This window comes from Neofelis nebulosa, chromosome 8 (assembly GCF_028018385.1).
Source record: "Neofelis nebulosa isolate mNeoNeb1 chromosome 8, mNeoNeb1.pri, whole genome shotgun sequence".
NCBI classification, from domain to species: domain Eukaryota; kingdom Metazoa; phylum Chordata; class Mammalia; order Carnivora; family Felidae; genus Neofelis; species Neofelis nebulosa.
In genome coordinates, this window is record NC_080789.1 from 126,029,615 (window position 1) to 126,041,752 (window position 12,138).

General features: G+C 41.3%; 1 protein-coding gene across 5 annotated transcripts in view; it reads right to left on the reverse strand.

The window, feature by feature from the left end:
* Window positions 1–12,138, reverse strand: part of CACNB2 (calcium voltage-gated channel auxiliary subunit beta 2) — a 391,187-nt gene that overhangs the window by 256,621 nt on the left and 122,428 nt on the right. Inside the window, exon 1 of one of the 5 annotated variants that reach the window (XM_058681770.1) lies at window positions 8,476–9,331. The exons of the other annotated variants lie outside the window; for them this stretch is intronic. Within the exon in view, the coding sequence (XP_058537753.1) occupies window positions 8,476–8,523 (48 nt within the window). The 5' untranslated portion in view covers window positions 8,524–9,331. Of the gene's footprint in view, window positions 1–8,475; window positions 9,332–12,138 lie in introns of those variants that run through there. 5 annotated transcript variants of the gene reach the window in all.

Below are 12,138 nucleotides of genomic sequence, written 5' to 3' on the forward strand. Positions count from 1 at the left end.
GGCTCTGGAGCCTGGCGTGGGGCTCGAACCCACAAACTGCAAGATCATGACCTGAGTTGAAGTTAACCGGCTGAACCACCCAGGAGCCCAGGAGCCTTCTAGACTCTTCTTATGCGGATGCCAATATAGATACAAACACCCACAGAGTAAATGTGATCATTCCATATACATTGCTCTGCAACTTAATTTTTGGGTACCATAGTTTCAGAACACAGACCTCCTTCCCTGTCACTCTGTTTTTCCTTTAATGCCTGTTTGGTATTCTTTCCAGGTGGTATACCATTTGTTGTCTCCTATTGTTGGATATTCCAGTTAACTCAATATTTTAATGTTCCATAAACTCATGTGTCTCCACCAGTAAGCCAGGCCTCCTGAAGGCAGGGATTAGGGGTTCAGTTCCTCTCTGTATTTTGAACTTTCTGGATAGCTGTGGGCGAAAAGCAGGTGCTGAGTAATCCCTTCGTGAATGAACAGGTGGCTGACGACAGCTGAAGCTCTCCGTAAGTAGATAAACTTTACAAAACCTTTCTTTCGAACAATGAGTTTATCCTTCTGAAAGTGACGGCTCTTTTTCAGCAACCTTCTTACCACAGGAGAGGTGCTCAGAGCAGAGGGAGGCAGGAATTACGATAATTAAAACAGTTCACACTTCACTGAGTACTTACTATGCGGCAAGTATTTTCATAGTTTAACACATATAACATTCACAGTAAACCTAGGAGTAAGATTCTCTTGTTATTCCTCATTTAACAGAAAGGGAAATTGAGGCACAGAGTGATGGACCCTTGCCCAAGGGTCTACAAGGTATGGCTTTTAGGCCTCTGCTCCAGAGTCTGTCATTCCCATATTAAATTTCTTCTCTATACTGCCCAGTTCATTGTGGCATTATTTACAGTAGCCAGGATATGGAAAGAATGTAACTGTCCATCATGAGAGGACCGGATAAAGAAGACGTGAGATATGTGTGTGTGTGTGTGTGTGTGTGTGTGTGTGTGTGTGTGTGAATGTATACATATGAATGTATATATGAATGTATATATGTGAATATATATATACACATACATACATACATACACATACGCAATGGAATAAAGATGTGAGATACACACACACAATGGAGTATTGTTCATCCATGAAAAAGAAGGAAATCCTACCATTTGCAACGACATGGATGGAGCTTGAGAGCATTATGCTAAGTGATATAAGCTGGACAAAGAAAGACAGATACTATGTGGTATCACTTAAACGTGGAAATTAAAAAAAAAAATCAAAGTCATAGAAAGTAGAAAAGTGGCTGGAAGGAGCTGGGGAGTGGGGAAAATAGAAAGAGGTTAGTAATAGGTTACAAACTTTCAGCAATAAGAAACAAGGTCTGAGGATCTAATAACTAACATGGTGACTATAGCTGATAACACTATATTGTATAATTGAAATTTGCTAGGACAGTGATACTTACATTTTCTCTCTCTCTCTCTCTCTCACACACACACACACACTACACACACACACACACACACACACACACACACACACACATATAGTGTGAGGTGATGGACATGTTACCTAGATGGAAGGGATCTTTGCACAATATATATCAAATCATCAGGTGTACACTTTAAATACCTTACCATTTTATTTGTCAATTATACCTCAATTAAGCTGAAAGAATGTGATCTTCCAAAAAACAAACAAACAAAAAACAAATGCCGCTCCAACGGGAAGGGAAAGCAATGAGAGACAACCAGCAATGTGCTGAGAGGCTTTAAAGCAACTGGATGATCCCATACCTGTGACAGTTGATCAGGAAGCTCATTCTCTACACACGCCCAAAGGATGCAGACTGCTAAGTGAATTTCATACCTCCCCCCCCATGCTCCTTAATGTTTGTAGGCATGTTCATCCATCTCGTTTTCTATTAATAAGATGTCCTCATGCACTGAAGCTTATAATTAAAGCAAAACTTAAAGCTCTAAAAAAGTACATCATCAAGCAGTATTTTTTTCAACGTTTTTTATTTATTTTTGGGACAGAGAGAGACAGAGCATGAACGGGGGAGGGGCAGAGAGAGAGGGAGACACAGAATCGGAAACAGGCTCCAGGCTCCGAGCCATCGGCCCAGAGCCTGACGCGGGGCTCGAACTCACGGACTGCGAGATCGTGACCTGGCTGAAGTCGGACGCTTAACCGACTGCGCCACCCAGGCGCCCCCAAGCAGTATTTTTATTGTGAGGTATTTTAAACATGTGCGGCTGTCATTTCTGAAGCTGAGGTCTTCTACTCTGATGGAAGCATGCCTTCCGAAGCATACTGTCACATCCTATAGAGACGAGCAATAGTTCAAAAATATTTTTTAGGATCAGCGGCATCTTAAAAATTTGAAGGGTCAAATCAAGGATTTTAATATGGCCCAAATTAAGAGCTATCACAAACATGCGCGGTCCCAAACCTGAAAAGTCAGCAATCTCTTGAGAAAAATGGGCTAGGAAAAATGTATATAAATTTGACTTTAAATGTATATAAATGTATATACACTTATAGGAAAAATGTATATAAATTTGACTTTAAATGTATATGAATGTATAAACACTTATAGGAAAAACGTATATAAATTTGACTTTAAACGAGAGGCAGGTTTAAAACACCAACTATTACTCTTCAAAAACATCTGAAGTCATAGCTGGAAAAGCTCCAAGTGATTTAAGGTATGTGTGTAAACACGTACACACATACACATGTAACCATCCATCCATATATACATTTACATATATATGTTACTGTGCTTATGAATCTGACTCTTTTATCTGTGAAGGGACAGAATGGAAGCCACCAAAACTCTTTAAAAAGTCATTTTCCATGAAAAACCTATTTTCCAATGCAAAAATAGTAAATGTGTACCTTGACCTAACTAGTCAACTAGTTAAGACAATTGTGAGAATCGGATAAAGTAGAAATTGTGAGAGAAATAAGTCAAAAGGGTACATTACCCACAATACTACTACAAGAAATCTCTTCAATGACAACTTGGACATTTCTCAAGTTCAATGATAATTGATTTTTATACTCAGATGCACTAAAAAATTCTAGCGTTAATTAAACTGAATTTTAATCCCATTATTTAAACTTAGAAATACATCCCAAGCAGGAGGCACAGAACACTATATATGGATAAGAATACATATTACTTTAAATCTCAGGTTGGCCCCTATTGGATTTTGAGGCTTGAGGCAATAGTTATTCCTCACTTGAAGTTTCTTGATCTATAGAATGGGGATATCATCATTTGCCTTGCCTTAAAAAGGTTACTTTAACATCACATGAAATAATGGGCTATAAAAGTATTTTGTAAACTCTGTAAAAGTCTATACGATTGTGCATTAGGTAACAATAACAATCGGAATTTACCTAGAGTCCTGAATTTCTCAGAAGTTATGTTAGACTGTTCGCTGCTGAACAACATGCTTGTTTTATTCAATGTAGTTGAAAATCCATGTCTAACTTTTGACTCCCTCAAAAACTTAATTACTAATAGCCTTCTGCTGGCTGGAAGCCTTACTGATAACATAAACAGTCGGCTCACATGCATTTTGTATGTTTTGTATGTTTTATGTAATATATACTGCATACTTACAATAAAGTAAGCTAGAGAAAAAAATGTTATTGAGAAAGTCATAAGGAAAACATATTTAAGGACTTGCTCAGTTCAAACCTGTGTTGTTCAAGGGTCAACTGTTTATACACAAGTGACATCACTGGGTGATCTCACTCCGTTTACACGCTCTGAAAGTTCAGAAGTGATCATATACCAGGGACAGAGTGCTCTGATAGGAGACTGGTAACAGACTAGGTCATTCTCCACCATCTAACCCATTTGTCAAGGCTTTTCAAGACTTGTAGTAGCTAACACAGGCAGTAACCAGCCAGTTGAGGCCAGCCACCCCCCATCTTGTTCACTACCATTCCCTACCGCTGTCCTACTATCGTCACTTTGTCTCACGATCTCATTTCATAGTGCCTCCAGCTTTGGAGAGACAACTGTGTGCCAGGCAATATACTAGGGGCTGACAAACATTATTTCATTTTAACTCTCAAAATGATCCTGTAAGCTTTTCCTACTTTCCCAATTATACAGATTTCTCAGAAAAGTGGGGGGTCTCAGAAAAGAAAATAACCCCCCACTAACCCCGAGTAAGTAAGTGAGAACATCAAGAATCACACCCAGGTTAGCCTGAGTGCAAGCTCCAATAATATCTATATATACCCCTCTGTCGCTAAGCATTTTATTATGCTAATCACCACAGTAGAATATTGGCTAATCACCATGCCAATCAACTTCTTCCTGGTTCTTTTTCTTTTTTTTTTTTTAAGATTTTTTATTTTTTTAATGTTTATTTATTTTTGAGAGAGAGAGAGAGAGACAGAGCGTGAACAGGGAAGAAGCAGCAAGAGAGGGAGACACAGAATCCGAAGCAGGCTCCAGGCTCCGAGCCGTCAGCCCAGAGCCCGACGCGGGGCTTGAACTCACGGACCGCGAGATCATGACCTGAGCTGAAGTCAGACGCTCAACCGACTGAGCCACCCAGGCATCCCTAAGATTTTTTAAAAGTAATCTCTACCCCCAGCCCGGGGCTCGAACCCCCAACCCCAAGATCAAAAGTCACACACTCTACCAACTGAGCCAGCCAGGTGCCCCACTGCTTATTCTTTTCTGAAGAAAAAAGCCTCAAAAGACAAATATCCTAATAGAAAACGAGGCAAGGAATTGAACAAATAGCTCACGAAGGAGAATATCCAAATGGTCACTAAGTGTATGAGAAGGTGCCTGATTTCATTAGTCATCAGAGAAATGCCAAGTACAAACATAATGGAGTTCTTGTACACATTCACCAGGCGGGCTAAAATGTAAGAGGTGACACCAAGTTTTGGTGAGGCACTCCTGGTAGGAGCATAAATTGACGGAACTACTTTCGGAATACTTTGTTTACCACTATCACCTTAAGCTGAATACACATATATATACCCCACGACTTGGCATATGCGTATACATATGCAGAAGTACATATGCAAACATCCATAAAATAGCATGTCACAAATGTTCACAGAGGCAGTATTTATAGCAGCCCCAAACTGGAAACTACCCAAAGGCCTATCAACAGTCAGATGGGTAATTAAAATACGGTACAGCCACGTGATGAAATGCCATACAGCAATGAGAATGAACAGGTTATAAGCCACAACGTGCAGCCACATGGATGGATGAATCTTGTGAGTATCATGATGAACGACGCAAACTGAACAGAGAAGCATATATACTGTATGAGCCCAGCTGTATAAAATTTGGAAACAGGATGTTAGAAGCCAGATGAGTGGGTGCCCTGGCTGGGGGGCGGGGGGTGATCAGTGTGCGGAAGGGACCATGAGTGTGCTGATGTTGGTTGGTTTCTTGGTTTGGGTGTTGGTTACACAGGCTGGTTCACCCTGTGAACTCTCGTCAAGGTCGCCACTTAGGATTTTTGCGCTTTTCTGCGGGGAGGCGGTACCTCAATAAAACGTTTACTGAAAAGAGTTCGTATCCGTCTCTGCTCTCCAGTGCATGCAAATGTCAGTAGTTTAGAAGTGTTTCACAAGGGCGCACACAGGGCTTACTATGCTTATATAGCCTTTTAAGCTTAATAGTATTTATTCAGCTGACAGGTTTTCATGTCATTCAATATGATGAAAATAGCAAGACAGTTTAGATAAAAATAGGAATTTCTTCTGACATAGGAAGTAGGGTTCAAACAGAATGATCATGAGGGGTAAACCAAATAATGAAGACTAGGTCTTGGAGTCAAAGAAGAATGCCAAAGAGAAAGGCTTCTGCATTGAGTCTCAAAGAAAAGGAAAGGGGTCACAGCCTGCAGGGTGGGCATCACTCGCAGAATGCTTTTGAATGTGGAGGTGGGGTTATGCAAATTAGGGGAGGGGCCCTAATAAAGGGGACAGCTGTGGAAGATAAAAACCCCCGAAATGAAGAACTATGGCATATGTACATAACTTTATTCAAAACCCACGTAACTTTCATATTCTTTCTGAGACAATGTTGGAGTAGGAGGAATCCTTAAGAAAGCTGTCATACTAAAAAAAAAAAAAAATTATAAGAACTAGCAGAGGGTTCACACACACACACACACACACACACACCCCAATTGATTTGTATGTTAGAGCTAATATATATATATTTTAATTTATACACACTGTAAATTCCCAAGCTTCAGCTGGATTTCGGTACTGGCATGATGGTCTAAGCCATCGTCCTCTGAAGTGGACACTGGCTGGAGAAAAGCCACCAGGACAGTCCACATAAGGGGTATTCAGTGACCAAGGGCCCGGTCACTGCTCCTACACACAGTTCTGGACTGTCCTTTGCTCTGTTGTCTCCCAGTCATTCAATGAGCAGCTCCGAGACTCAATGTGTCATTTGGAGACTTACAGGCAAGTTAGAGATCTCACAGAAAGACCCATTCACAGAGAGTTCTTTTCCTCTACAGAAACGAAATATGTTTCACATTTGACAGACCTATAGTTTTGGGGTGGCTATCTCTAAGGAAAATTGCAATCCATACTTTAAACTGCCAAAGCAACAAGACTAACACAGCAGGTGGGTTACGGGTTAGAATTCCCCAGAGATAAATGTTCTAAAATAAAGGAAAATTTATTTCTAGTGACAAAGGTATGAATTTCTTTTATCTGTTTAAAATATAGTTGTGCTATAAGTTTTGTGGATCCTTAACCAAAATGCAAGGTAAAAAAAAAAAAGTTTGAGAATGAGCAGGAGAGCCAAATCTTCTAAACTTTCCATCAACATTCCAAAAAATTACAGATCGTGCTGTCTCTTCCATTTATTTACATGTCCAGTGTAAGGAAAAGGACAAAGATAAGTAGGAGAGAAATTATTACTTTTTTGAGGCCTTATTTCAGAATTCCTCTATCCAATAGGCCACATAACCACAGATTTCTTCTGATTCATTATATAAGAGTAAACAGGAATACATAAAGGTCTGGAGCTGTCAGCCTTCATTATTCTAGAAAAATAGGAATTTTTAATTTCAAATTACTTTTAAGCTTTTCTTTATTCGGATAATTTTACACTTTAAAAAACTTTCTAACACTTTTCCCCTCAACTCCTATTAAAAAAGAATTGATTTTTCTGTTGGGGGTAAAAGAAAAAAAGAAACCCATCTATTTCTGCAGATGTCGTCTTTAAAAACCTTTGCTGCCTACCTCACTACTACATTCACTCCTTGCGTATCAACTGTTGCATTCAAAAGACAAATGGCCCTGGATATACAACAATTACAGAAACCTTTACGTGAAAGGGGCTTCTCACGCTTTGCCTTATTTAACAAAATTGAATATTCTCTTTCGGATTCGATGGGAAAGCAGTCATCCCTTCCCTGCCTCCAACTCCCCGTCCTCAACTTTATTATTGAGATCCTATCAGATTTTGACCTTGTTTGTCCTGGAAGTGTCACGCACTATCTGTGCTGGTGGCCAGTTTTCCAAGGTCACGGGTTTCTTTACATGACACCCTTAAGTATTGATTAGCTCCCTTTGTGGAATTTCCATTTGTTTTGCAGCCAGCAATCGCAGACCAGTGTGAAGCCGTTCAGCACTGCAGTTTGGCTAGCCTGCGGAAACCTCTTGTCCTCCCTCTTTCACATCAGTCCCTGAAAATGAAGTAGCCGCATGCAAAAAAGAGCAGGAAAATAAAGCCGGCGCTTCCCCAGAACCTGCCGGCTAGCGCACTGCACAGCATATTTCAATTAGCATCCAATCATTTTAAGTAGTGATACTTCAGTGTTTGCAGAAGCCTGCCTTGTAGAATTTAATACTCAGACAGCCATTTTGCAAAACACAGCAGGTCCGTGAAATAAGGGCTATTTCAGTGAAATAGTCACAGGATGATAAAGCTGCGATAAATCCTGGCGTTAGTGGCAACAGCTGTGTCATCCACCAAGCGATTATCATCTACGCTTTTTCTGAAGCTGTGCAAAATAGGATTTAATAGGAGCCTCTGTGGCTATCGTTAATTTCACAAACTCCATAGTATTCCTCTCTAAAAGAGATAATGTTTTTTTTTTTCCCCATGCCATAATTCACACATGAAAACAAGGACTCCTTTAGGGAAAAGAGAATATCAACTGGTTTGAACTGATACAGATCTCTGAGACAATGGACTTCCCAAACAATCCCCGTGCAAGTGATTTCCAATCTTATCAAAGTAACACGGCACCAGAGATCTATAAAAACGTCTCCGGAACAATCGCAGCATCTCCCATACCTCAGGTGTCTTGAAAACTCGTAGTACCAATGACTGATTCCCTGGCTGATACTCAGCACAGGCATTAAAAACATCCGAGAGAGGCAACATGCACGAGACAGACACGAACCGTATTTTCAGCCCCTAGCTGCAATTCTACAGCAATAGAAACTTACATAGGACACCCGTACTCGCCGCCGATGCACCAGCCCACAGCACTGCATGAAGAGCGGTGCGGAACGCAGTCAGCGTGTGGCTTCACCGAGCTGCACTGTGCCTCCTCGTCTCATCACAGCCACTGTCCATTTCTTCCCACCTTGTGCTCCCAGGTAAGAGGCATGGGCAAATCAACACTTAGCTTCTGCCTTCCTAGGTAGTTTCTAAAAAACACCACGGGTCCTTGCAAGCATGCCAAAACTTTGTTGTCCCTGTTTTTCTTTTCTTTTCTTTTCTTGTCTTTTTTCGGGTAATTTGAGATCTTCTTCGGGGAGTTGTCTACAGACCAGAAAATCGGCCAAAAGTAAAATTTATTTTCCTGAGGTAACTATTACTACCGCACAGTTAAGACCGTCCGGATCGGTAGAGTTTCTTGGCAACATTTTTACAGTAGCCATTCTCCACTCAGGAGACTGTCAGACATCAGAGAATCTTGCCTTTCACAAGCCTGCAGTATCCTGCTTTTTACAAGAGGAGGCCCTACTCCTGATGCTGTTTATGCTACTGCTTCTGAGCGCACGGCTCCCCCCGCTGCTGCTCTGCCATTATTGCCTCCCTTCCAGCGCTCAAACCAGCAGCAGCATCCTGGCCTCCGTGTTCTCTCTGTAACACTTCGGGCATATCTGATCTGCGACTTCTCCCTCCTCCCTTTTCCCCTGAAAAATGACAGAGTCTAGACTTTAATTCACTCTGGATTCCTAGGACTACAGAACCACCCTCCAAACTGTCAGATGCTTTGTCTTGCGGTACGTGTTTCACATGAATTGTAGAAAAGATTGCTGGAGTGGCCTCAGGACCCGACTCACTTGATCACTGCAGCTACACACAGGTTTCTCTGTGTGTGTGTGTGTGTGTGTGTGTGTGTGCGTGCGCGCGCACGGGCGCTCACTGCCAAAATATTCACTTCCTACGTTACAGCACATGAAATAAACATAACCCCGGTAAGTAAATCTGATCAGAGTCAGACATGATTAATTAGATAATATCATTAATTAGATGATCCATCGCCTACGATTTAGACACGAGACACAAAGTGAGGGTGCCTTCAAAGCAGGAGATGTTACAAATGAATGCTTCTTGCAAGCTGTAATTTACATTCTTCTCTAAAGATACAGTTTGCTGAGACTGAGCCGATCATAACATTCTTCCAAAAGGCCTTGTGCACGCCACACCTGAGAAGACGAACTATTAAGGCATTTGGGGGTAAAACTATTAATTTGTATGGTATCACCCATTCTAACAAGCAAGGATTCATACAGCCTCCTAGTGTGCCACAGCTAATGATCTGCATTTGACCCCATGCCCAAGTCACTCCAGAGGCTGCTGCCACTCAGGAAGAGAGGTTAACTATTTCCCGCCACCCATGAAGATCACACCGCTACGCTCTTCAGGCCCTAGAAAGTGCAAGCCTATGAACTGTCGACACTTCACCATTATTTCCTTAAAACCTATGATTTAAAGTAACAAATCTTTATTATTAGTAACAGCCCAAGGGGCTACTGGAGATGAAAAAAAACAAAACAACGAAACAAGTCCTGCCTTAGTTGAATGTTCTTCCTTCACTAATAAAGTAACTAAGGCCCCAAATAAGCAGGTGTTTTGCCTATAAGTAACATAAGCAATAGTATTACTACACCCAGTAATTTATGTAATTTAAATAGTCTACGAAAATTCTATGGCTTTATCATGTACTAATTAATCCTCCATGTATCAGAAGGTCCAAAAGGGAAATAATGAATAAATTATAGACAGACAATAAGGCTACTTTTGTGATGACATCAGAAACCTAGAAGAAAAGAAAATTTCTAAATTACATTGCAAATTGGCTTTTAAAGGGAGATCTGAGGGGGGAAAAAAAACTCAACATCTTCTAGACCATCCAAGATGGATTTCCCGTAGATAAGACATAAATTTGATTTTTTAGAGAAACTTTAGTGAGAAATATATGTGATATAGTTTTTTTAATTTTAATGTTTATTTATTTTTGAGAGAGAGAGAGAGAGAGACAGAGTGTGAGCAGGGGAGAGGCAGAGAGCGAGGGAGACAGAGAATCCGAAGCAGGCTCCAGGCTCTGAGCTGTCAGCACAGAGCCCGATGTGGGGCTCAAACTCACAAACCGTGAGATCATGACCGGAGCTGAAGTCGGACACTTAACTGACTGAGCCACCCTGGCACCCCACATATGTGATATAATTTTTAGTGAGATAAGAGAACCTATAATTCAAATGTAGGCTTTTTCTTGAAGACCCTTCATCAATCTCAGCCAAGACGCATTTACTAGAATAACTGAATAAAAATCAAGAATTAAAATGAACTCTAAGTTAGAATAAGATGGAACTGTTGGAGACATGATCTCTTCTATGATTCTGAATTTGATTTGGAATTCACTTAACTTTTTATTAACTCTGATATCATTATCCGCAATATGACGGAGATCCCCAGTTCATTAGAGATTCCACCCACCTTGCCATTCAAGAATCCATGAAAGGATGCCAAGCTCTAATTTGATTCAGCAAACATCTATCAAGCACCTCTATTTGCTCAGCACTGTGCTTGCTAGGTGCTCAAAATAGGAAATGAATGAAATACAGTCCCTACATGTCTTAAGGGACTTACAACAAAACGGAGCGAAGACAACACAGAACTTGAGTGTTACGGGAACACCAATGGTACAACTCTTACCTATACCGGAAAGGAATGCTAATGGCTTCTCGAAGGTGGGAACTCTCGGGCTAGCCGTAGCAGAACGGGTAGGTAGAACTGCATCCAGTGGAAAATAGGGGCAGAAATCATGCCAGGCAATGGGGCAGCAGATACAAAAGCACAGAGGGTTACACGCAGTATACAAAATGCATTGTTTATAGAGAACGTAGAGAAAAGGTAAACAGGTTAAATGTTCACGATCTATTCCGAGAACAGGTATATGCCCGAAATCCCTCAAACTAAACTGGGTTCTCCCCAGAATCCAGGCCTCACCCATCTCTATACCCCTGGCACTGAGTGCGGTGATGGACACGTAGCAGGTGTGACGAACATGCACAGTTGTTCCCCCATCGTCCCTTCTTGACTTCATCAAGAGCAACAGAAATGGACACGTGGCTGCTGGGCTAGGAGAAATGCCCCAGCCTCCCTTGCAACTTGGTATGGCCATGTGACCAGATTCTGTTCCACATTCCAGGAAGAAACGACACACGCCAACATCTTAGTCCTGTCCTCAGAGGGAATGGAGCTTGCCTTTCCCTTTTTCTGTTCCCTGTCTTGCTGCTCTGACCGTGGACAGAGTGTTGAGAGCTGGAACCATTTACGAGCCACTCAAGTTGAGAAGGACACTGAACGCTCTTCAGTCCTTCTGCTCCTTGCATGCAGGCTGTGACATGAAAGAGAAATAAACTCCTAGAGTACTTCTGTCTGTCACTTTTAATCTGACCTTGGTTATAGAAGCTAAATGTGTAGTTACCTCAAAATACCTCAAAAAACACCTCAAAATACCTCAAAAAATACCTCAAAGTACCTCAAAACAATGTACTTCAAAGTGTTTCTGGAATGAATGATTAATTCACAGACTCTAAAGTTGGGGGGGGGCAGTGGGGGAGTGGGAGAGAAGCAAGAGAGCAGCATGGGAC